At 40.1% G+C, this 27,392-nt stretch overlaps 1 protein-coding gene across 1 annotated transcript in view; it reads left to right on the forward strand.

The window, feature by feature from the left end:
* The window catches only part of LOC117481929 (C-type lectin domain family 4 member M-like), a 115,452-nt gene that overhangs the window by 51,633 nt on the left and 36,427 nt on the right, over window positions 1-27,392 (forward strand). Inside the window, exons 13-20 of the mRNA XM_034129866.1 lie at window positions 6,251-6,316; window positions 21,319-21,375; window positions 22,029-22,097; window positions 22,567-22,623; window positions 23,286-23,354; window positions 23,817-23,873; window positions 24,708-24,791; window positions 25,200-25,268. Of these exons, the coding sequence (XP_033985757.1) occupies window positions 6,251-6,316; window positions 21,319-21,375; window positions 22,029-22,097; window positions 22,567-22,623; window positions 23,286-23,354; window positions 23,817-23,873; window positions 24,708-24,791; window positions 25,200-25,268 (528 nt within the window). The remainder of the gene's footprint in view (window positions 1-6,250; window positions 6,317-21,318; window positions 21,376-22,028; window positions 22,098-22,566; window positions 22,624-23,285; window positions 23,355-23,816; window positions 23,874-24,707; window positions 24,792-25,199; window positions 25,269-27,392) is intronic.

Here is a 27,392-nt window from a genome sequence, read left to right on the forward strand (position 1 = left end):
TAATGGTGGGAACTTGTAATTTGATGCGCTGTGTTAAAAAAGAAGCCGTGTTAATCATTTTACCGTCACCGTGCAGTAGACACCCATATGTGATTTTGTTGTATTTAATGTTAAAATAACATAACACCTCTTGTATAACTCAAATGGAAACTGTGGTAATGTTTGTGTTACTTGTTTTTTAAAAGGAGGCATTTTCAACAAAATACAGCGTTAAATAATGGAAAAAACTCTTACACAAAGATGCTGTTTTATCAGGGATGAACTCATGATTATGAGGTCTAATGTATAAGAAATGTAAGCAGTGTAAAATATTACTTCATTTGTGGTTTTGCAATAACATGTATCAAAAAAGATTCCCACTTGTTCTACAAGATATTAAGGGTTTGATTTACCTTTTATTGTTATTGTCTAATATGTTGAAATTATTTCCAACAAATTAGACATTTATAACAAGGCTTGTAAATTGTTATGCTTGGTTTTAACAAAACTTTCAAGGTTAGTGACAAAAAGGCAAAGGAAAGACATTACAGTAAATGTAAATTGAAACAAGTTTGTCCTGTTCATAATTACCCTTAAAACTTGCCTCCTAATGTGATTTCAAACTAAGTAATGGGAGAAAAGGGCACACTCCTCCTAATGATTATCGGTAGCAGTTTAGTTTTAGTATTCTGCAGCTAATATCCTCTTTGTGTTAGCAGCCCTAAACTGAAACTCTGCACAGAAACACTATTTGGGTAAAGTAAAGGGAAGTTGCAGAAGAAACAATTTGAATTTTGTTCCCCATCGCTTACATAGAATGCATTATAAGAAGAAAGAGCCTGTATTAACAGGAATGATGACTGCAGTAAAAACTGTCTTTCGAAATAGGTCTGCATATTGGCATGAGTATTTTGTATCAAATAAGGAAGTTATGAATTGTGTATTTTATGTTGGTTACTTAAAGAGAGACACAGCTGCGTGTCCTCAGCATAAAAACACATACTGTAAGCACCCACTTATATGGTGAAGGGGAAGCATTTACATACCCTGTCAAGCATTTGTACTTGTACAGCACATTATACCATCTTCAATAATAAAGGTAAAAGATTTACCAATAGAAATAATTGTATTTAAAAATGAGTAAAAATGTGTAAACAGGATTTTGGATTTGGTGGCTGATTAGTCCAATGCTAGATCACCTTTGCTTTGTCTTAGGATGACTTTTTAATGATTACAACTTACTTGAAATAAGAATTTGTCACATACATGAAGCTGATACAGGTTATCCTTTAGTGTGAGAAATGTATTCATCAGCCAATTAAGTTTCAGTGCAATAGTTTAATATAAGATAACTCAATAGCTGAATGGGAAAGATATATTACAAACTGTAAACTAAGACACGGCTTAGGGCACCCTAGCAACAACATGTTTCCCAAAGCCATGCTTGAAAATATCCCACAGAGATCTCGACACACAGCCGAGCAACCCTATAGGTGCGCCCACAAAGAGCCTGCCTAACCCTTGCATTGAAGCAAGTTTCAATGTTTACAACTTCCATGAGAAGATGTAGTAAAAAGTGGAGAAACGTACCGTATTGTGGTATGTCTGACAGAGGGAGCAAACTGTTTTAAAGGGCTGAGGATTAAAGTAGAATAACTGGGGTGTCAAGTGTGGCAACATTAAATCGTTCTCATTGCTCACAGGTCAGGCAGAAAGGTCTCCTTTACAGTTGTTTTCAGTTGCTAACACACACAAATCTCACATAAAGCCTAATTATTTAAACTCTCGCTCAAAGAGCAAAACCTGAGCTCAAATCTCCAAAACTCTAAACACATTTTCAGCTCTGCACCCAATTTGCAATTCAACTTGGCCCTTTTTGCTAAACACTGCACACGGTTCTCTAAGTAAGACACAGAAATCACACATTTTCACTTGTTTGCCATTTTCAAAACACTGCCATTAAAAATGCTACACACATGAACCAATCAACAAATACACATGCCAAATGACCATAACACGGAAATGTTTTATTGTTGACTCATCAATCAGGATGTAAGCAACAAGGCTCCACATAATACCTTTTTACACATGGATATATGGATAGCAGCAAGAGGAAGAGGTAGAGGGAAGATAAGAGTGAGAGGGAGGATGAACTGAAGTCAGTTGAAGACTTTATTTGCAGCATAACGGTTAAAGCTGTCTTTTCCATTTACTGTATCCGATAGAGAGCATACTTTTGGTTCACACAACTGCAACTGTGTTTGCTGTGCATACATTTTGTTGTGGAGAGAAATACAAATGTTTTGTTTCAACAGAATATTGGTGTTTCTGCACATGTTTGTGATGACAATGATGTGAGTGCTATCCAGGGACAACACTCAAGACGCTTCTTCTCTCGATGTTTAACCAGGGAAGATATTGCTTGTGATGTGGATGAGGTGCTGTGGCCAGACCCAGCTAGGCGGCGAGATGCACCCGAAGCACTTTTCTCTCCTCTGTTTTTTTGTTTAAAAGTTTTCCTTTACATTTTACTGTGTTTGAGGCATCATTTTTGTTTGCACAACTGTTACTATTTGTTCTGCATGAAGGTTGCACCAATTTTTTTCTGAGAAAATAAAAGTATAACAACGGTATATTTTTGTCTCTGGACATATTTGTGTAGACTTGAGTGTGCTTTAGATAAAGCACTACTTTGTGTAGTTGGTTGGACAAAGTGTCTTGTACTATAAGTGAAGTGTGTGTCATTTGGTGAAGTGTTGATGTAGTTTTGGGTGCAGTTCCTCATTTTGCAAGAAAAACGAGGTGTTTTGCACTTTGGGTGTGTGGTTTTTAGAATTGTGTTAAGTGTTTTGAGAAAATGAGCCCTGTTGTCAAAAATGTGTTTTAGCAATTGAAAACAACTGTAATTAGGAGAATTTTGCCCACGGCCTCAGGGATGTCATTCCTGCCACATTCATTTTGAAGAGGAAGTTTATATTTCACAATTAAGTGTAAACATTTAACAGCATCTGAGAATCTCACAAACCTTAACTGTGGCTGCTCTGAAAAAAACATGTTCAGCTTGTCTTACTGGCATGCAATTTAACATAGTTTCAATTATGAGCATGAAACTGATGTGATGAACAGAGAGTTTATAGTTGTTGCTAATATTCAACCCATGTCCCTAGTTGGTATTTACATATATTGCTTTCAAAGTAAAACCCTAATAAAATACACATGAAATAATACATATACCGCAAAAATACGTACATGTTACACCAATACTCCTTAGTTACTACTAATTGTGACTTTGTTTAAATGCGTTCCAAAGTCTACCTTTTCAGGCAGCACTTAAACACCTAAACACTGTACAGAATAAACCTCCATTGACTTTAAAGGGGGTTTAAAGTCAATGTAGGTTTTTAAATGGTTTACATTGTTTGGAAAGTTTTTTACAAGTAGTAGAAACTCATATGATGCTGCAGTTACCCAAGGTACCCAAGGATCTGCAAAAGTTACAGCAAAGCAGAAAGTTATGAGTTCAGGAACAAAGGCAAATTACTCAAAAATGAGGAAGAAGAGAGTGTGAAAGAGAGAGATGAAGTTGAGAGAATCATTAAATACAAGAATATGTTTAGAAATAAGTGCCATTTAAGAAGACACTCTGATAAGACAGAAATCATAGTCAAAAAAAAAAACATTAACAACAATGTGTAAAGCACAGCTTGTCTTTTATATTCAATTTCAAACCTTAAAGGGGACCTATCATGCAAAATGCACTTTTGTTCGTCTTTTATACATGAATATGTCTCCCCGGTGTTCCAGGGAACTCACCAAGTGTCAGAAAACACAACCCTCTCTATTTTCCTCCATACCCAAATCTCTAAAACAGGGGCTGCAACGGATCTGATAAAAACTGATCCAGATTTGAACACTGTCCTGACGTCAGGAAAGTGGCGCTACAGCTATTGGGCCAACTCCACCAATCAGGAGGAGACAGCCACGGCCATTGAGTTCGAAAGCGCTGGATACGCTGTAGTACATATGCCAGGCCTGTAGGTGGTGCTGTTCTCACAGAATCAGCCCTTGCAAAAACAGAGCAAATCTTTTTCAAATTGAGCGAAATGAGGCATGGCTAAAATGCATGATCTGTTTGGTATTTTGAAAAAAAAAAAAGTATAAATATCCCTTATATAGGTATGGTCCTACACTATATTATTATAATATAGCATGATAGGTCCACTTTAAAGGTGGGGTAGGTAAGTTTGAGAAACCGGCTCGAGATACACTTTTTGTTATATTCCATGGAATGCTCTTAACATCCCGATAGCAATGAATATCTTAAGTGCTTTGACAAAAAATCCATAAAAAAATTAATCTGTGGAAGCCGTAGTACTGTAAAAAGCACGACCAATCATTTTAGCCGGCCCGGCTAAAATAACTGGATGGCCTACCTGCCTGTCAGCCTTCCATCTGTGCACAAGCTTATCTCGTGCCCTCATTGGTCATGTGCGCGTTCGTGTGTGTTGGAGGAGGGGCTCTGTAAGGAAGTGGCAGATTTTTTCCGGCTGTGTATTTTCAAATTTTAGCGATCTCGAGTCGGTTTCTCGAACTTACCTACCCCACCTTTAAGTTCATACAAAGTATATAGATTTTTAGAAGACAAAATCTGCTCAATCTCAGTGACAAGTACATTTATAATATTATCTATATAAATATAAAATGTCACTTTTATCTAAAAATGTGTGTAAACCACTTTTGCATTTTTTTACATTTTGCTTTGCTATTGTTTTATTTTTTTGAACTTCATCTTAGCTGTGTGTGTTTATAATGTGATGTTTGCTTTACATTCAATGTTAACGTCAACAAAGTACAGTATGCTCCCTTTTCATCGTTATACTTTATACATTTCTTCAGAATTTCACACATTAATAGATGGTATATAAATGAAATGTTGACTAATGTCATTCTTAGTATGAAGTTATTTAAACAGCCACTTGAGGCTGGCTCCAAAAGTGAGTCATTCTCCATTAATCCCATGTTTAAATGCCCAACATTACTACCGAAATAGCCTGGACAGGGTTAGACTTTTTATATACCTCACAGAATGTACTTTAATGTAATTAAGTGAAAAGTTTAATCTGGTGTTTTACACACAGGAATGAAAATGAACAGACTGCTTGTTGTGAGTTTGGGACTCCTGTGTATCCTACAAGCTGCTCTCAACATTTCCCTGCGTCTCACTCTCTGTAAGTCTTCTTAATTTGTGACTCTCACTTCTGTAGCCAGATAGTGCAAGTGGTTAACGACCTTGTTTAGATGATTATCTTACAAGATATGAGGATCACTAGCCCTCAATTATTTCGAGAAACATATCACTGTTCATTAGGGTGAACAATATGACCCTTAAATGTATATAAAACTTAATTTGCACATTTGACTCAATCAATATCCCGTTCAACACGTTTAATCAGAGAAAATGTCCATTCAATTCTTTGTACTCAATAATTTTAATGCTGGGATGATTTTAAAGAAAATCAGCTTGGAAATAATACATTTTTGTTGGTAACCTCTCAACTGAAAATGACAGTTTCAGAGCAAACCTCCCTGACTAAAGAGAGAGACGAGTTGAAGAGAATCATCTTTGGTAAGTATTAAGATGAAACTGTTCTGAAGGGGTATACTGTACAGTACTAAATATCACCTTATATTACAATTGATTACATTTAATTTATCTGAGGCTTTTATCCAAAGTAACTTACATTAAGTGCAATAAACCATAAAGATACAAACTCAGAACATCAAGAAACATGCAGATCAGTGAGCATGCTAACGTACTAGCCGCTGCCTGTCAGTTAGCATGCTAATCTCCGTAGATATCTCTGAAACACAAAACATCGCCGTCTTTGAAGTAATGTCAACACTGTTGGCTCTTCACATTCTGTTGATGATAGTTCATTTTTTATGTTTTATATTTTAATTTTGGCTTATTTTAAACATTTAAGAAGAGGAAATGATACATCTGATGTAGATAACGCCTCAGCTCTTTGTGTTAAGGCTGTAAGAGGGAACACAAATTCTTCACAAATCACTAACTGAACTAACATACTGTGTAACTCATCTGGTCCTGTTGGAAATAATGACAACTTCTCCATTCGACGTGACCGTTTAATTGAAAGAATTCCTTGAAAACACATCATATGGTGTTAGATTAAGCAAAGGAAACATAGACCCATACATTATCATTGATAGATTAACATAAATAATATATACAATGGGAATTCTGTTTTAGATCTGGAGGCCAGTAGCAAAAACCTGACTGAGGAGAGAGATGAGCTGAAGAGAACTGTGAAGGATGGTATGTACAATGATAAAGTCAACTATTCAACTATAATGAATCATTGAGCTCCTGTATTTTCTACAAGCTGCTCTCAATATTTCCCTGCGTTTTGTTATTTTTAAGTCTTCGTAATTTGTGTCTCTTACTTTAAGTGCAAATGGTAAACAACTTGTTTGAGTATGAAACTCTAGTTACCTTGATAGCTTTCCAGAAATGTATCCCTGTAGACATTTTCTTTTACTGAACAATAATGTGTGCTTTATTTTCAACAAAGCCAGCTCAGACATTTAGTTTTTAAACTGAATCATATGTTTATTAGGGCACATAATCACATTTTGTTGGTAACCTCTTCACTAAAATTGAAGTTTCAGAGCAAAACTCCCTGACTGAAGAACGAGACGAGTTGAAGAGAATCAACCTTGGTAAGTATTGAGATGAGACTTATGCAATAATCAGGGGTTTGATCTGAAGGGGTAAATAATACTTATTCACTTCTAAATATCACATAAGGTAACAATATATTATTTTTTAGTTATCTGAGGCTTTTATCCCAAGCAACATACAATATTGTAGGTGCAATAAACCATAAAGATACAAACTCAGAACATCAAGAAACAGCGGGGCTAGTCAGTTAGCATTCTAATTTCCGTAGATATCTCTGCAACACAACACATAGACGTCTTTGAAGACACGTCAACACTATTCACATTCTGCTGATAATGTTAGTTCTCTTTTTTTACGTTTTAATGATAAATGATGGCTTATCTTACACATTTAAGAAGAGGAAATGAAACAGATGTTGTTGAAAACGCCTTGGCTCTTTGTTTTGTGGCTGTTGTTCAAATCGTGTTTTCTTTGTGTCACTTCCGTGTTCTGCCTGAGAAAATACACCTTTATTTCTTTCATATACACCACCAATGTAGTATACCTTATACCCCTTCCGATCAAAAACCTGATTATTGCAGTAGTTTCATCTTAATACTTACCGAGGTTGATTCTCTTCAACTTGTCTCTCTCCTCAGTCAGGGAGTTTTGCTGTGAAACTGTCATTTTCAATTTTGCCTCCAGATCTAAAATAGAATTGAATTCCCATTGTATATTATGTTAATCTATCAATGATAATGTATGGATCCATGTTTCCTTTTCTTATTCCAACACCATATCATGTTTTTAGGAAATTCATTCTGCTAAACTGTCCTGTTGAATGGAGAGGCTGTCATTATTTTCAACAGAACCATATCAGTTATACAGGATATGTTAGGTTCAGTTACGTATATTTGTGAAGAAAATAAATATTGTGATCACCGTTATCAACAACAGCTGTATCATATCCTCTGTTTAAATGTGTAAGATAAGTAATTTAAATTTAAAACGTAAAAAAAATGAACTATCATTATCAACAGAATGTGAAGAGCTTAGGATGTTGACGTAACTTTAAAAACATCTATATGTTGTTCTGCAGAGATAAGCATGCTAACTGACTAGCCGCTGCCCGTAGGTCAGCATGCATGTTTATTGATGTTCTGAGTTTGTCTCTTTATGGTTTATAATAATAATAATAATAATTCATTTATTTTATATAGGCGTCTTTCAAGGCTCTCAAGGTCACCGTACAAACACACAAAAAACAAGATACACAATAGAGAACACCAGCATAAGAAACATAAACAAGACAATGCAGTATATAAATCAATCAAATAACCAAATAAATAAAAACAGAGGATGTGTGATGGATAATGATCAGGGTGGATATGCGAGTGTGAAGAGATATGTTTTGAGGTGTGATTTGAAAATGGGGAGAGAGTCAGTATTGCGGATGTCAGATGGGAGGGAGTTCCAGAGGCAGGGTGCAGAGCGGCTGAAGGCTCTAGACCCCATGGTGGTTAAACGGAAGGGGGGTGCAGTGAGGTGGTGGGAGGTTGAGGGAAGCAGAAGACCTGAGTGTGCGGATGGGTGTGTTAATGTGCAGGAGGTTGGAGAGGTACAGAGGAGTGAGGTTATGGATGGCCTTGAAGGCGAGGAGCAGAATCTTAAAAAACGATACAGGATTTGACGGGGAGCCAGTGAAGTTGCTGAAGAACAGGAGTGATGTGGTTAATGGAGGGGGTTCTGGTGATGATGCGGGCGGCAGAGTTCTGAACCATTTGAAGTCTGTGGATGGATTTGAGAGGGAGACCAAAGAGAAGGGAGTTGCAGTAGTCAATGCGGGAAGTGACCAGGGTGTGAACAAAAATGACGGTGGTCTTAGGGTTGAGGGACGGGTGGAGGTGGTTGATGTTGATGGTTATTTAGTGGGAATGCTGATACAGCATTCCAACTATATGTTATTCTATGGACAAAATTATTATTATTCCGCCGGAATTTTGCACCTCTTCTCCTCCTGCAACCCTGTCTCCTAAAAATTACGTTCCCACAGAACTAAACTGCATTCTCAATTACGTTTAGCTAGAAACGTATTTTCTCCCACGTTACGTTGGTTATGAACGTATCTCAAATACGTTTATTTTCTACATATCTTCTAGAAACATATGTTTTCCCACGTTACGTTTGTTATGAACGTATCTCAAATACGTTTATTTTCTACATATCTTCTAGAAACATATTTTCTCCCACATTACGTTTGTTATGAACTTATCTCTAATACGTTTATTTTCTACATATCTTCTAGAAACATATTTTCTCCCACGTTACGTTTGTTATGAACTTATCTCAAATACGTTTATTTTCTACATATCTTCTAGAAACATATTTTCTCCCACATTACGTTTGTTATGAACTTATCTCAAATACGTTTATTTTCTACATATCTTTGCCATTTATTGTCTTGCTTATAATAATGATAATAGTCATTTATAAATATCATTTTAGAGCACACATATGAAATCGACGATCGGGCTCGATATCCTATGGTTAAATTAAAATCAGTAGGCGAGGCTGTAATTTCGCCAGCTGCGAGGCAGAAAATAATAGTTTTAACATGCCAAAAAGCTGCTGTGTCGTTTATTGCACCTCAAACATTAAAACAAATCCAGAGTTACGTGTTTCTGTACTTCCTCTACGAAGAAAGGACAGTATACAACAGAAGAGCTCTGTGGCTTCAGGCTTGATCGCCGTTCAAATGACAGCTGGTTTCCCCAAAAGTGGGCGGGGCTGTAAAGTGACGTAGGAAAGATCCTCAGCTCGCTGATTGGATGTTTTAGCCGCAATGCACGTCGGGATATGGTGTTAATGCGATATGAAATCCGAAAAAAAAATCAGAGTTTAGGATGGCCGAAGACACTACACTACCCATAATCCCCAGCTATCGTTTGGGACTACAGTCCCGTTGACAAACCCCGTGATTAATCTTCAAACTCTGGGATTGGATGTTGGAGTGGCAGTGCGCCAAGGTTACGCCGAGCGCCAAACAGCTCTTTGAAATGGAACGAACGCCCCCCCAGAACTACACATGCTGGCCAGCGCCATATAGAGAGACTGGGACTCCCAGCAGCTTCTACTGAAGCCTTCCGAGTAAATCGCTAGAACGCCGATACCTCCTCATCTCCACCGCTCCAATGTTTTATTTTGTGTTGCCATAAGTTACTGTAGTCTCTCTGCGTTTGTGCGCTGGGCGAATACTAATGCTAATAATGCTAATGCGAGGATAATAAAATGGCGGCTCTACAAAACATTTCAGAGTTTTACGGGGCGTGGTTTGTAATTCGCCCAGCCAATCAGAACTGGGGCACTTTTTTCCCCCAGGAAAGTACCATCTCTCAGCAGGCACTAAAAATGGGGGTAAAAGTTCCCGGCACTCAGTACTCTTTTTGGTGTGAAAGCGACATAAGGGGTACTAACGGAACTAAACGCGAAAAGTACGGGGAAAAGTACTCCGATGTGAACGCGGCTATTGTGGTTGTGGTTGTGATTGTGCGTTTTTCTCCCCACGACAAGGAATACATAGCAAGTTTTCGTAAGAAGGTGTGGATTGGACTCACTGATCGAGAGACAGAGGGCAGATGGAAGTGGGTCGATGGGACCCCGCTGACCACAAGGTTCACTCATTATTTCACTTTTCTATTGTCAAGGTGAGCTGTGACAGACACTCGCTCTGCAGCTTTATGTCATACATTTTGTCCTTTAAAAGCTTATTTCATGTCAGATAACAAACCAAACATAGGATAGACATTTATTTTTCTATCTCTATCAATCTCAAAAAAGCATTTTGAGTTGATGTCAGGTTAAAATGTATTATTATGTTGTCTTTGGGGGTTTCAGCTACTGGTACACCGGTGAGCCAAATGGACATTGGAAGATGGACGAAGACTGCGCAGAAATAATTCACGAAGATGTAAGAAACAGCTGGATAGATAGTTATTGCAGTGATACAAATCGATGGATATGTGAGAAGAGATTGGCATAACTCCACATCTAGTCCCACAAAACGATGATGAAAAAAACAGGAACAACTTGCATTTCTCATTTTCAGCCTAAATTTAAATGTGGAGTTCCAGGTGGGCGAGGGGTTGGACTCTCATGTAGATATCTGGAGTCACGTCATGTCTCAGATTTAGGATTAATGTTCACTTTTTAAAAACTGTAATTGCAATTCCTAAAAGTGTCTTTTCTCTGCTTTTGCAATTATAATATCGGCTGCCTGCTTTTAAATTCTATTATTTAAACTTGAAATCATGTCCTAGTTTTGTGTCTTAGAGATGTACTAATTTTATTTTCTATTCAAAATAAATGAGTCATAAGTCATATGAGAAATTAATGTTGCGCCATTTATTTTTAAATAAGACAGTCCTCTTGGTGAAGAGCAGTTCTCACAGTATAGAGGGAAGTGCTATTCTGTACCCTAACCACATCTTCTCCCTTCTGGCTAAACTATGCTTTTAATGTTCTCTTTTAGATAGTGGTATATTTGGAGTGCATGCAAACATCCGCTTGCAGACATTACTGGGTCTAGTATAATATAGTGTCTCTCATCGTAGAATCTTACGTTTATGTTATAAATAACCTGCAAGGGCCCAGAATCCCACTGCCATATGAAAGAATAAACCAACGAGTTTTGTACAAATGCTAATGTTTTATATTATAAAGGGGACATGACCCCAACAACACTCTGATATGATTCAGCAGATCTATATAAACTTACAGAAGCTTTAACCACCTTTGCTAGTAGCTTCACATTTTTGTATTTAAAAGAGAATTCAGAGTGTGTTGTAAAGAAGTAATCTCAGTACTTGTTGGCATACTACTGGATGATTATGTAAGTTAACTACAGGGGTTTGTTTTACAGTGGATATTGGTGATAATGTCATTGTACATTTGGACAAACTCTTAAGTGATATTATGAAAAATGTTCAAACTAATAACTAAGTACAGAGATAACCAGTTATGGTGCAAATAAATAAGGGTAGAGTATAGTCATTCAGATAATAACAAATTAAAAAACATGAAATGTCTTTGCATTATGTGTCACTGATAAACAACAATAATGATGATTTGCTTTGGAATAAAAAAAAAAGTGTGAATTGTGAATAAAAGTCAAAATTACACAAGGTACACAAGAATCAATACGTCAAAGCTGCAGCAGAGGTTGTAACAGAAAGCGAGTTGTGAACATTAAAGGGGACCTTGTTGTATATATTTAGACTATGGACTACGACATTTAGGTTGACCGTTTATTCAACACGTTATTGCACACGCTGCCATGACAACACAACAACAACCAACTGTATCCGGTTCACACATCCCCAAACTCCCGGTGCCATCTTAAAGGCACAGTCACACCTGATGTGACACATACATAACATTTACCCCCCCCCACAAGGAACCCAATTAACTTTGAGCTATCTACTCTAGATGAACTGGGTAGACTGCCAGTCACCAGCATAGCCATGTGGATTATTCTGCCACGCAACAGACTATGCTCTGAACATTACCCCTGAGAATCACAAGCTCACAATATAGTCCTCCAAGTATCTTGGTCTGACCCGGACATGGGCCGGATGAGCTTCAGGACGAACCACTGGCTCAACCGGCTCAGGTGGGAACCCGGCTGGACCCTGCAACAGCTCATCAGGAAAAGCAAAGTCCCCGTCCTCCCTGGGCCATGGGTCCACGATGGGGGGCGGTGCCACCTTCCGAAGCCGGCTTGCATGCCACCGTGATCCGTCGGCCAGACGAAAGGTGGCTGACCCCAGTTGAGCGGTGACCTTCATCGGCGCCGTCCAGAAGGATAGCAGCTTGTGGTCCCGGTTAGGACGGTGAATCCTGACCCAATCCCCCACTGTGAAGGGAGGCGCTCTCACCCTCCGTCTCTTGTTGAACCGCTGCTTCATGCGGCGCTGAGCCTCTGCGACCCTGGCGCTCTGGCAGGGTGCGGCTGTTGGCGTGACGGCCGCCGGGGCCCGTAACCGATCCAAAGGGAGCTGGAGCTCACGGCCCATCATCAAGAGGGCTGGGGAGCTGCCGGTAGTTGAATGCGGCGTCGCCCGGTAGTGAAGCAGGGTGCGGAGCAGCGCGGCTGAGAACGGAAGACCATCTGCCAGATGTGCTCTGATCCCGTTCTTTAGGTTTTGGTTGAACCTTTCCACCCCCCCATTTGCTTGCGGGTGGTAGAAAGCTGTACGGATGTGTTTAATCCCCCTCTCTTCCACAAAGGTGGCGAACTCAGCTGAGACAAACTGTGGGCCGTTATCTGTAGTGATGGCATTAGGACTGCCCCACCGAGCAAACAGAGAGGAGAGGAAGTCTGTGACCACCCGAGCCGTTACGGACCCTGTGGCGACCACCTCTGGCCATTTCGAATGGAGGTCGTAGGCCACCAGGAGGAAGCGTTGGTGGTGCAGGACGCCATGGAGCTCCCCACAGATGTCCAGCTGCATGTGCTCCCAAGGCGCGCGCGGCCACTGCAAGGGCTGCAGGGCCGGTGGGGGTGGCGGGCCAGTTTTGCCACTGACCAGGCAGGCCGTGCACTCCTTCACCATTGTCTCTATATCTCGATCTATGCCCGGCCACCACACCAAATCCCTGCAGCGCTGTTTCACCTTCACGATACCCAGGTGGCCCTCGTGCGCCATAGCCAATACGCGTGCCCTGAGGTTGATGGGGACGAACGTGCGGAGGCCCCGGGCCACGCAGACACCGTTCCAGCAGGTCAGCTCGTCCTTGACCCGATGAAAAGACGCCAGCTCCTCCGGGAACTTTGCAGGCCATCCCTCCCGGATGTAAGTGCGGAGCCGGGAGAGCGTGGGGTCCTCCAGGGAAACCGCGGCCTGAAGCGGGGCGTGGAGCATGAGTATGAGCTCTGACTCTGTTGCGTCAGGGCCCGCGCCGGGCGCTGGGGTGGGGGTGGCGCGGGAGAGCAGGTCAGCCACCACATTCTCCCTGCCGGGAGTAAACACTGTGGTGAAGTCATACGGCAGGAGCCTCTCTGACCAGCGGTAGATCCTCAGCGGTTTGTGCCCCGACCCCGATGTAGCAAGCAGGACTGTAAGAGCCTGGTGGTCAGTACGCAACGTAAAATGTCGCCCATACACGTACATATGCCACCGCTCGCACGCCCAGACGCAGGCCAGCGCCTCCCGCTCCCCCACCGAGTATTTCTGTTCGGCCGAGTTGAGGGACCGAGAGGCGAACGCCACTGGGCGTTCTGTGCCCCCCTGGATCTGGGACAGCACCGCCCCTATTGCCGTATTGGACGCGTCACAGGTCACGAACGTGGGGCTCGCCAGGTCAAAGAATGCGAGCACCGGCGTTGAGGTGAGCTGCGTCTTGAGCTGGCGAACAGCGGCAGAGCAGGCCGGGGTCCACTCCCAGACTGCGTCCTGTTTCAGGAGTTCGCGTAGTGGGGAGGTGGTCGAGGAGTACTGAGGAAGGAAGCGCAGGTAGTAGGCCGTCATCCCCAGAAACGAAGAGATCTGAGCTGGACAGGACGGCTCAGGCAGGCGCAGCACCGCCTCTACGTTGGAGTGTAGCGGGCTGAGGCCGTCGGCGGTCAGGCGGAACCCCACAAAGTCGATGGCTGGAACGGCGAAGGTGCACTTTTCCCCATTGAGTGTGAGGTTGTGACTGGCGAGGACGTCCAGCACCCTCGCCAGGCGTTCGTCATGAACGGCTGGTGTTGCACCATGAACCACTATGTCGTCCAGGAAGACGACCACGCCCGGGATGCCGGCGAAGATGGTGGTCATGATTTTTTGAAAACAGCTGGGGGCCGAGCTGAGGCCGAAGGGCATGCGGGTGTAGCGAAACACTCCGACATGCGTCACGAAAGCTGTAAGGCTGCGGCTGTCAGGGTGCAGCGGAACCTGCAGGTAGCCTTGGCGAAGGTCTAGTTTTGTGAACATAGAAGAGCCGTAGAATTGTGCGGCTAGCTCCTCCACTGTGGGCAGCGGATACCTGTCAGGTATCACGGCCTTGTTCACCGGCCTGAGGTCGATGCACGGGCGCAGGCCCCCTGACTTCTTCTTTACCACCACCAGGTTTGAAATCCACGGGGAAGCATCAATCCGTTCGATGATGCCCGCGTCCAAGAGTTTTTGCAGCTCGGCGGTGACGTCGTCGCGCAGGGCGAGAGGCAGGCGGCGTATGGGCTGAATCACGGGGTGTACCTCAGGCTTGAGGAGGGGCTGGTGGTCTAAGGCGGTGAGGCAGCCCAAACCACTGAACAGAGCTGGCCAGCGCTGATGCCACGGCGAGCCAACAGATGAAGAAGGTGAATGCGGGGAGAGCCTTAGTCCCGTAACGCACAGCAAAGGTGATTGTGCCCGCCATTCCAATTTTAGAGTGTCCATACCCATACAGAACCTCGGCGTCGGCGGTCAGTGTTCGGAGCGGAAAGAGACGCCGGACCATGGAAACATTCAGGAGCGACTTGGAGGCCCCCGTATCCAGCAGCAGCGGGAGGCAGACCCCATCCAGCTCCACCGTGCAGCACTTTAGCGGTCGGGAGATGGCGGCCACTGAGTGGATGGTCGTCGGTGCGTGCGGCCCAGGCGTACGTGGAGGTGGGCTGTCGGTTGCAGGAACAGAGCGACAGACTCGTGCGAAATGGTTCTGTCTGCCACAGCGTTGACACCTCTGTCCTTTGGCAGGGCAGTTTGGAGCTCGACTCTGGTGCGATGATGAGCCACAATTACCTCAGGCCCGGCGTGCTGCCGTACCCTGGCGTGCTGCAAAGTTCACATCAAAGTTGTCCTCAGGGAAAACCTCCCCGGGAGGCTCCATGGGTAGCGCCACCGTTTGAGTTAGTAGCATGGGTCTGTGGGGAAAAGAACTGGAGGAGGGAGCTAGCTGTGATGCTAAGGCTGCTGCTGACTCAAGCTGGAAAGCTACCTCCACTGCTCTTGTTGTGAGCTGGTCTGTCATCATTAGCAACTTTTCTCTGAGCTTCGAGCTGTTAGTGTGCTCAGCCAGCTGATCCCGTATTAGTTCATCTTCCAGCGCCCCGAATTTACAGAGGCTGGCTAGTCCCCTCAGATCAGCCACGTAATGGTGGACGGCCTCACCCGCCTGTTGCCGGCGTTGCCGAAAAACAATCCGCCGGAGCATAACATTTTGTGGAGCAGCAAAGTGTCCAGTGAGCAGTGTAACACAGTCCGCATATTTCGGAGCAGGTCCGAGAGTCCGAAAAATCCGCTGTCCCTCGCTGCCCAGCGTGTGTATCAGCAGGGCTTTCTTCCTGTCGTCGTTAGCTTCAGCTAGCCCCGCGGCTACTATGAACGTTTCGAAGGACTCAAGCCAGCGAACCCACGGAATCGGCGGTTCGCCCGGCAGTGCGAGGAACGGGGAGAGAGGTGAGAGTAGAGAATCCATAATCCTCGTCGCCAATGTTGTATATATTTAGACTATGGACTACGACATTTAGGTTGACCGTTTATTCAACACGTTATTGCACACGCTGCCATGACAACACAACAACAACCAACTGTATCCGGTTCACACATCCCCAAACTCCCGGTGCCATCTTAAAGGCACAGTCACACCTGATGTGACACATACATAACAGACCTATCATGCAAAATGCACTTTTGTACGTCTTTTATACATGAATATGTGTCCCCGGTGTTCTAGGGAACTCACCAAGTGTCAGAAAACACAACCCTCTCTATTTTCCTCCATACCCAAATCTCTAAAAAAGGGGCTGCAACGGATCTGATAAAAACTGATCCAGATTTGAACACTGTCCTGACGTCAGGACAGTGGCGCTACGGCTATTGGGCCAACTCCACCAATCAGGAGGAGACAACCACGGCATAGAGTGGCGAAGTCCCTCCCACTTACTTCCGGGGTATGGGACCTTATTCCGGAAAAGTTATGCATTGAAGTCAATGGGGAGAGAAAACTTATCTTTCGATCCCGTTTGAATTGTGCCATGAATTACACATATGATGTTTGTCAATCTTAAAAAATCATTTCCATGTCAAAAAAGTCACAGTTTGTCTTAAAACTGTTGAAATATAAGACTTTGAAAAATACGAAACTAGAAAGACTACAAATCCCAGAGTCGCGTAAGTGATGTCACAATTGAGACACTACGATACACGTATAATACCGTATATATACGATCAGCGCCATATAGATAGAATCTATCTATATGGCGCTGGCTAAGATAAGATAACTTTGTGCCTGTGTGCTTAGTACCAGGTTGTTATTATACCAGCAATGGGTCTTGCTCGTTCTTTCGCTTCCCGTCTGATGAAAGAGGAGTGTGTGGATCAAGTTAGCTACCTAGCTAGTAGCTAGCACGTTAGTTAGCATTACAGCCTTGTCATTTTTATTAGCCTTAACATGAAGTAACATTAAGTAACCCAAAATGTTAAACAGTAAGAGTAGTAGTCATATTTCGTGAACCCTTTGAATAGTACTGTCACCGGTGTGATCATTCTATAATACACAATTTAAGCCCGGGGGAGAAATGCTAACGCTAACGCTAGCGATCTTCTCTACTTCATGCTATCTGCAAAAATGGTTGACATTAAACATTAAAACGACCAGGCAGTTCAGAGAGAATCAAAGGAAGGAAGGCAGGCAGCTTTGCATGACATTCTTCAGGACGTGTTTCATTGTAGTGATAGTGAGGGTAGTCTCTTGTGTTGACAAGACAGTAGTGACGGCCATCTTGGTGACGTGTGTTGTTGACCAGAGATCAGATGTAGTTCTTTGAGCGTTTCACACAAACAAATGTGTTACTTCACAGTTTTACGACACATTTTCTTTTTTTTGACTTGCAAAATTATCTTTTAAATTGACAAACAACATATGTGTAATTCATGGCACAATTCAAACGGGATCGAAAGATAATCTTTCTCTCTCCATTGACTTCAATACATAATTTTTCCGAAATAAGGTCCCATGGAGGTCCACCGGAAGGGGAGGGACTTCGCCACTCTATTGCCGTTCGAAAGCGCTGGAGACGTTGTAGTACATATGCCAGGCCTCTAGATGGTGCTGTTGCTCACAGAATCAACCCTTGCTAAAACAGATCTAAAAAATGTCAAATTGAGCAAAATGAGGCATGGCTAAAATGCATGATCTGTTTGGTATTTTGAAAAAAAAAAAGTATAAATATGCCTTATATAAGTATGGTCCTACACTATATTATTCAAATATAGCATGAGAGGTCCACTTTAAGGAAGAAGAGAGACCATTTGACTTTAAACCAGGAAGAACAAGAGTGGTTTTGCAGTTCTAGGCGACGAAGAATAGTATTTATCATCATATGTCTGGTTTATGTTGCATGACGTTTATATTTATGTATTTGCATGGCTGCGTTCGAGTCACTTTGCAATCTCGGCGCGGCTGCTTCTCTATCAACTTTCTGGCCTTTGCCATACCCGTCATTAACTATTATATCTGATGTGCTTCACAGAGGGTTGTTGCTTATTTTCATTTAACATGTATAGTGTAGTTAAAATATATAGCTTTTAATACAACACCTCAATAAAGTACACATCACATAATTAATATAACACAATGCATCAATATGCATAGATATGCATCAAAACAGATTATGATTTAGATTTACACAACTTTATAGCAACTTCAGGGCTTTTTAAACAAGCTCTTAAACACCTTAGCATTGAGCCGATTAAGCTTTGCATTCACTTTAGAGGCCATTGCTTATGGATTTGGATTGTCTTGCTTGTTTTTTGATGAACAAAGTAAACAAACTAATAGGATCATTAATTACTTCATTAACATTAAGATTATCAGTAATGACAAAGTAGAGTTCTCCTTCCTGGAGGAAAAATATTTTTCAGGTACCCAAAGATCTGCACAGGTATCACATGGAGCAGCAGTCAAAGCATAAAATACTGAGTTGAGGAACAAAGGCAAATTATAGAAAATGAGGAAGAAGAGAGTGTGAAAGAGAAAGACAGAGAGAGAGAGAGAGAGAGAGAGAGAGAGATGAGAGAGAGAGAGAGAGAGAGAAGAGAGAGAGAGAGGAGAGAGAGAGAGAGAGAGAGAAGAGAGAGAGACAGAGAAGAGAGAGAAAGAGAGAGAGAGAGAGAGAGTTAGAGGTGTATGCTGAGAGAATCATTAAATAAAGGAAGATCAGTGCCCTTTAAAGAAGACACTTTGACAAACACCATCAGCACTCTGCAGAGGCTCAACTGGTGAGATGGTTTCCCTTGAAGAAGAACTTGAGCTCTCCAATATATACGCAAACATTGAAGATGTTCCAGCCATGAAAGCTGCATCCCGCCGCTCTGTTGAAGACTTCAAGGTGCCTGCTGCAGCGCCTGGTAAGACAGAAATCCTCGACAAACAATTTGGAGCTGATTAGTTTACAATAACCTTATTTTCTAAAATTGATTTTAAATGTAAAGTTCATCATATATAGTATACAGTATATATATATTATGATCTTTAAGTTTACATTTTTTATTTTTTTTTCATATATATATATATTGCATGATAAATTAAAGACAAAATCAACATCTCAGTCTAAAGTGTAAGGTTTCTCAAACAGCCGCTTGTGCAAGTCAGCCTCCATAAACCTCCCTGTGTGTGCATGTTTCTGGGTTCTACACACAGGAATGAAAATGTACAGACTGGTTGTTGTGATTTTGGGACTCCTGTGTATCCTACAAGCTGCTCTCATCATTTACCTAAGTAAGTCTTCTTAATTTGTGCCTCTCACTTCTGTAGCCAGTGCAAGTGATAACCATCCCTGTTTCAATTATAATTTGTGCAAGATATGATGATCACTTGTTCTGAATGCTTTAGAAAAAAGAAAATCACTGTGTATTAGGGTGTGCAATATGACCTAACATTTTAAATATAAAAAGTTATTTACACAACTCAGGGAAATGTTATTAATATTCATTTCAACAGTATGTGTGAATGCATTTTTAATTCATTGTATTGAACAATAATTGCTCTGAAATAATTATAATCAAAACCAGCTCGGTTAATTTGTTTTAAAGTGAATACTTTCTTCAGTTGATCCAATTATCATAGTTGGTAACCTCTCCACTGAAAATAACAGTTTCACAGCAAAACTCCCTGACTGAAGAGAGAGACCAGATGAAGAGAATTAAGGGTCGTTTCTTCCTATAGTATAGGCAGACTGTGCGGATGCATAGGGCCCCCGCGGCCACTAGGGGATCCCCAAGCTGAAAGTTCAGGTTCAGCCCCCTCCTGTGTTCGGTGAAGCATTATATGCTTAAAAATCAAATGTAGGATATAAACACAATTAAACTGCAATGATAGCAAAGCTGTGGCTTGTGTTTTTGGGGGAATAAAGTCAAAATCATCGTTGAGCTGTTACCCAATGAGTGACGTCTGAGGAAGATGAAAAATGTAAATTATACATTGTTGAGAAAATGCTGCATCTCTTGCACTTATTGACGTAGAGGAGCCTTATTGTTTACCTTTTTAATATAATTCTTTGTACGTTTAAATTGCTTAATTTTCGTGAAATTAGCCTGTTTTCCTCTTAAAGTGTAACAGATGGATGCATCGGATCATCTTAAAGGCTTCGGAATCCGCCCATTGTAGTTAAAAAACTAGGGCCCACAAACAGCATCTTGCATAGGGCCCCCACAAAGCTAGAAACGGCCCTTGAATTAACTTTGGTAAGTATTAAGATGAAACTACTGCAATAATCAGGGGTTTGATCTGAAGGGGTAAATCGTACTTAATCAGTACCAAATATCACATTAGGTAACAATATATAATATTGTATTTATCTGAGGCTTTTATCCGAAGCAACCTACAATAGGTGCAATAAACCATAAAGATACAAACATCAAGAAACATGCATATCAGTGAGCATGCTGACTGATGCTAATCTCTGTAAAAAACTAATAGACGTCTTTGAAGTCACGTCCACACCGTAAGCGCTTCACATCCGGATAATGTTAGTTCATTTTTTTAATGTGTTACATTTACATTACTTATCTTACACATTTAAGAAGAGGAAATTATACATATGTTGTTGACAATGCCTTGGTTCTTTGTTTAGTGGCTGGAGGAGGGAACACAATATGTTTTTCTTCACAAATATACTTTGTTCAGTTATATACAAATATATAACTGAACTAAACATATCCTGTATTACTGATATGGTTCTGTTGAAAATAATGACAGCCTCTCCATACACCAGGACTGTTTAGCAGAAAGAATTTCCTGAAAACATGATATGGTGTTGGAATAAGAAAAGGAAACATGGATCCATACATTATCATTGATAGATTATAATATATAATGGGAATTCTGTTTTAGATCTGTAGGGAAAATTGAAAATGACAGTATCACAGCAAAACTCCCAGACTGAGGAGAGAGACAAGTTGAAGAGAATAAAAAAACATTTTAATATATGACTCAGGGAAAGGAATGAAACAATTACCCTTTTCAAAGCGTGTACTTCTTTTCTTTTTTTCTTTTTTTTTACTGAACTATAATTTGTGCTTTATTTTCAACAAAGCCAGCTCAGACATTTAGTTTTTACACTCAATCATATGTTTATTTGGACACATAATCACATTTTGTTGGTAACCTCTTTAATAAAATTGAAAATTAAGTTTCAGAGCAAAACTCCCTGACTGAAGAGCGAGACGAGTTGAAGAGAATCAACCTTGGTAAGTATTGAGATGAGACTTCTGCAATAATCAGGGGTTTGATCTGAAGGGGTATATCGTACTTAATCAGTACTAAATATCACATTAGGTTACAATATATTATATTTTATTATCTGAGGCTTTTATCCAAAGCAACATACAATAAGTGCAATAAACCATAAAGATACAAACTCAGAACATCAAGAAACATGCAGATCAGTCAGCATGCTAACTGACGGGCAACCAGCTAGTCAGTTAGCTAGTCAATCACGTAATTTCTGTAGAAATCTCTGGAACACGTAAACCTCTTTGAAGACACGTCAACACTTTAGGCTCTTCACATTCTGTTGATAATGATAGTTCATTAGTTTATGTTTTAAATATAAATTCTGGCTTATTTACACATTTAAGAAGAGGAAATGAAACAGATGTTGTTGAAAACGCCTTGGCTCTTTGTTTTGTGGCTGTAACACAATATTATTTTCTTCACAAATATACTTAACTGAACTAAACATACAATATACCGTAATACTTATCTGGTCCATTCAACAGGATTGTTTGGCAGGAAGAATTTCCTGAAAACATGATATGGTGTTAGATTAAGAAAAGGAAACAAAGACCCATACATTATCATTGATAGATTAACATAATAGACATTGGGAATTCTGTTTTAGATCTGGAGGCCAGTGGCAAAAACCTGACTGAGGAGAGAGATGACCTGAAGAGAACTGTGAAGGACTATGGTAGGTACAATGATAAGGTCAATTGTTAAAGTGAAAGACACACTTGAGCTTTGGACTCCTGTATTTTCTACAAGCTGCTCTCAATATTTCTCTCTGTTTTGCACTTTTAAAATCTTCTTAATTTGTGCCTCTCACTTCTGGTGCAAATGGTCAAGACCCAGGTTTGAGTATCAAACTATAGTTACCCTGATTGCTTTTGAGAAACGTATCCCTGTACATCGGGGTATACATACAATAGGATCAGAAATAAAATAAAATGTTTAATATATGACTCAGGGAAAGGAATGAAACAATTGCCCTTTTCAAAGCGTGTACTTGCTTCTTTTTCTTTTTTTTTACTGAACTATAATTTGTGCTTTATTTTCAACAAAGCCAGCTCAGACATTTCATGTTTACACTTAATCATATGTTTATTTGGACACATAATCACATTTAGTTGGTAACCTCTTTAATAAAATTGAAAATTAAGTTTCAGAGCAAAACTCCCTGACTGAAGAGCGAGACGAGTTGAAGAGAATCAACCTTGGTAAGTATTGAGATGAAACTTCTGCAATAATCAGGGGTTTGATCTGAAGGGGTATATCGTACTTAATCAGTACTGAATATCACATTGGGTTACAATATATTATATTTTTTTATCTGAGGCTTTTATCCAAAGCAACCTACAATAAGTGCAATAAACCATAAAGATACAAACTCAGAACTTCAAGAAACATGCAGATCAGTCAGCATGCTAACTGACGGGCAACCAGCTAGTCAGTTAGCATGCTAATCACGTAATTTCTGTAGAAATCTCTGGAACACGTAAACCTCTTTGAAGACACGTCAACACTTTAGGCTCTTCACATTCTGTTGATAATGATAGTTCATTAGTTTATGTTTTAAATATAAATTCTGGCTTATCTTACACATTTAAGAAGAGGAAATGAAACAGATGTTGTTGAAAACGCCTTGGCTCTTTGTTTTGTGGCTGTAAAAAGGGAATACAATATTTTTTTCTTCACAAATATACTTAACTGAACTAAACATACAATATACCGTAATACTTATCTGGTCCATTCAACAGGATTGTTTGGCAGGAAGAATTTCCTGAAAACATGATATGGTGTTAGATTAAGAAAAGGAAACAAAGACCCATACATTATCATTGATAGATGAACATAATAGACATTGGGAATTCTGTTTTAGATCTGGAGGCCATTGGCAAAAACCTGACTGAGGAGAGAGATGAGCTGAAGAGAGCTGTGAAGGACTATGGTAGGTACAATGATAAGGTCAATTGTTGAAGTGAAAAAGACACTTGAGCTTTGGACTCCTGTATTTTCTACAAGCTGCTCTCAATATTTCCCTCTGTTTTGCACTTTTAAAATCTTCTTAATTTGTGCCTCTCACTTCTGGTGCAAATGGTCAACACCCAGGTTTGAGTATCAAACTCTAGTTACCCTGATTGCTTTTGAGAAATGTATCCCTGTACATCGGGGTATACATACAATAGGATCAGAAATAAAATAAAATGTTTAATATATGACTCAGGGAAAGGAATTAAACAATTGCCCTTTTCAAAGCGTGTACTTGCTTCTTTTTCTTTTTTTTTTACTGAACTATAATTTGTGCTTTATTTTCAACAAAGCCAGCTCAGACATTAGTTTTTACACTCAATCATATGTTTATTTGGACACATAATCAAAAAATGTTGGTAACCTCTTCACTAAATTGAAGTTTCAGAGCAAAACTCCCTGACTGAAGAGCGAGACAACCTGAAGAGAATCAACCTTGGTAAGTATTGAGATGAAAGATAAGATAAGATAAGATAAGATAAGACTTTATTAATCCCGAAGGAAATTGTTGTGCCAGAGTTACACAAATACAATAAACACAGCAGCATAATAGTAAAACTGTACACTTAAAAGTGCAGTAAAAAGAGCAATTAAATATCTACAGGAAACATGAAACATAGACGGTCACATAATTAATGTAATTATTACCAGTATTTAGTAGTGCAAAAACTACTGCAATAATCAGGGGTTTGATCTGAAGGGGAATATCGTACCTAATCGGTACTGAATATCACATTAGGTAACAAAATATAATTTAATTTATCTGAGGCTTTTATCCAAAGCAACCTACAATAGGTGCAATAAACTATAAAGATACAAACTCAGAACATCAATAAACATGCATGCTGACCGACGTGCAGCGGCTAGTCAGTTAGCATGCTTATCTCTGCAGAACAACATATAGATGTTTTTGAAGTTACGTCAACATCGTAAGCTCTTCACATTCTGTTGATAATGATAGTTCATTTTTTTTACGTTTTAAATTTAAATTACTTATCTTACACATTTATACAGAGGATATGATACAGCTGTTGTTGATAACGGTGATCACAATATTTATTTTCTTCACAAATATACGTAACTGAACCTAACATATCCTGTATAACTGATATGGTTCTGTTGAAAATAATGACAGCCTCTCCATTCAACAGGACAGTTTAGCAGAATGAATTTCCTGAAAACATGATATGGTGTTGGAATAAGAAAAGGAAACATGGATCCATACATTATCATTGATAGATTAACATAATATACAATGGGAATTCTGTTTTAGATCTGGAGGCAAAATTGAAAATGACAGTTTCACAGCAAAACTCCCTGACTGAGGAGAGAGACAAGTTGAAGAGAATCAACCTCGGTAAGTATTAAGATGAAACTACTACAATAATCAGGTTTTTGATCGGAAGGGGTATAAGGTATACTACATTGGTGGTGTATATGAAAGAAATAAAGGTGTACTTTCTCAGGCAGAACACTGAAGTGACACAAAGAAAACACGATTTGAACAACCCCAAGTGGTCAGAAAATTTATAAATGGTGTATCTTTGCTCATAAACCCTCTGGGAAATCATTTCAGGTTTGTCATTGATAACACCTCAGCTCTTTTGTAGCTGTAAGAGGGAATACAATCATTTTTTCATGCTAAATTTAAACTAAACTTAACAAAACAAACTACTACTAACCTGATTCTTTGAAAATAAAAACGTCTCACTCAAAATGACAGCATTAAAAGGAAACAAACATCACAATAGAATTTCTTTTTCAGATATGGTGGCAACTAACAAAAACCTGTCTGAGGAAAGAGACGATCTGGGGAGGACTCTGAGAGCCGGGGGTAAGTCTGATAATGAAATCCATTGTTCAGCCGGTGGGCCTTATGTCATATGGTAGATACCACTTTGGCACTTGACATAGTAGATTAAGCATCTGGTAATTTATGTATTAATGTTTTATCGTTTCTTCTGTTTTCCACTATTCTTATCAAGGATGGAAGTACTTCAGCGGTAGTCTCTATACAGTTTCTTCTATCCGGAAAAACTGGCAAGAGAGTAGGGATGACTGTCTTCAAAAAGGGGCAGATCTGGTGATTATCAACAGCCAAGAAGAACAGGTGAGTGTGTGTGCGTGCGTGTGTGTGCGTGTGCGTGCGTGTGTGTGTGTGTGTGTGTGGTGTGTGTGTGTGTGTGTGTGTGTGTGTGTGTGTGTGTGTGTGTGTGTGTGTCTGTGTGTCTCTGTGTGTGTGTGTGTGTGTGTGTGTGTGTGTGTGTGTGTGTGTGTGTGTGTGTGTGTGTGTGTGTGTGTGTGTGGTTTGTATGTGTGTCACAGAAGTGGTTGACAGCATGTCACGGTTTATATAGTGGTTGTGATTGTGCGTTTTTCTCTCCACAACAAGGACTACATAATAAGTTTTCCTAACAAGGTGTGGATTGGACTCACTGATCGAGAGACAGAGGGCAGATGGAAGTGGGTCGATGGGACCCCACTCACCACAAGGTTCACTCATTATTTCACTTTTCTATTGTCATGGTGAGCTGTGACAGACACTCGCTCTGCAGCTTCATGTCATAATTATGTTATTTTTATGATGTGTATATTAGTAACCCAACCTCTGAACACAACTACATGTGATGTCCTTTAAAAGCTTATTTCATGTCAGATAACAAACCAGACATAGGATAGACATTTATTATTCTATCTCTATCAATCTCAATAAAGCATTTTGATTTGAGTTGATGTCAGGTTGAAATGTATTATTATTATTTTTCCTTTGGGGGTTTCAGCTACTGGCACACCGGTGAGCCAAATGGAAGTTCGAAGCTGGACGAAGACTGCGCAGAAATATCTTACACAGGTGTAAACAGCTGGATAGATAATCATTGTAGTGATAATAGAATAGGATGGATATGTGAGAAGAGATTGGCATAACTCCACATCTAGTCCCACAAAACGATGATGAAAAAACAGGAACAAGTTGCATTTCTCATTTTTCAGCTTAAATTCAAATGTGAATATCCAGGTGGGGGAGGGTTTGGACTCTCACGTAGATATCTGGAGTCACGTCATGTCTCATGTCTCATGTCGTCATATATTTAGAATCAATGTTCACTTTTTAAAAACTGTAATTGCAATTCCTAAAAGTGTATTTGTTTTTCTGCTTTTGAGATTATAATATTGGCTGCCTGCTTTTAGATTCTATTATTTAAACTTGAAATCATGTCCTAGTTTTGTGTCTTAGAGATGTAATGATTTTATTTTCTATTCAAAATCAATGACTCATAAGTCATATGAGAAATTAATGTTGCAACAAGAGCAGTTCTCAAATTATAGAGGGAAGTGCAATTTTGTACCCTAACCACATCTTCTCCCTTCTGGGTAAACTATGCTTTCAATGTTATCCTATTTTTTATTTTATTAAAAAAAGAATTCAGAGTGTGTTGTAAAGAAGTCATGTCAGTACTTGTTGGCATACTACTGGATGATTATGTAAGTTAACGACAGAGGTTTATTTTACACCGGATATTGGTGATTATGTCATTGTGGATGTGGTCAAAAAGTGATATTTTGAAAAATGGTCAAACTAATAACTAAGGGTAGAGTTTAGTCATTTAGATAATAACAAATTAAAAAACATGAAATGTCTGATTATGTGTCACTGATAAACAACAATAATGATGATTTTCTTTGGAATAAAAAATAAATGCGTGAATTGTGAATAAAAGTCCAAATTACACAAGGTACACAAGAATCAATACGTCAAAGCTGCAGCAGAGGTTGTAACAGCAAGCGAGTTGTGAACATTAAGGAAGAAGAGAGACCATTTGAATTCAAACCAGGAAGAACAAGAGGGGTTTTGCAGTTTTAGGCGATGAAGAATAGTATTTATTATCATATGCTTATGTCTGGTTAATGTTGCATAATGTTTATATTTATGTAAGTGCATGGCCGCGTTCGAGTCACT

Source organism: Trematomus bernacchii, unplaced genomic scaffold (genome assembly GCF_902827165.1).
Source record: "Trematomus bernacchii unplaced genomic scaffold, fTreBer1.1, whole genome shotgun sequence".
NCBI lineage: Eukaryota > Metazoa > Chordata > Actinopteri > Perciformes > Nototheniidae > Trematomus > Trematomus bernacchii.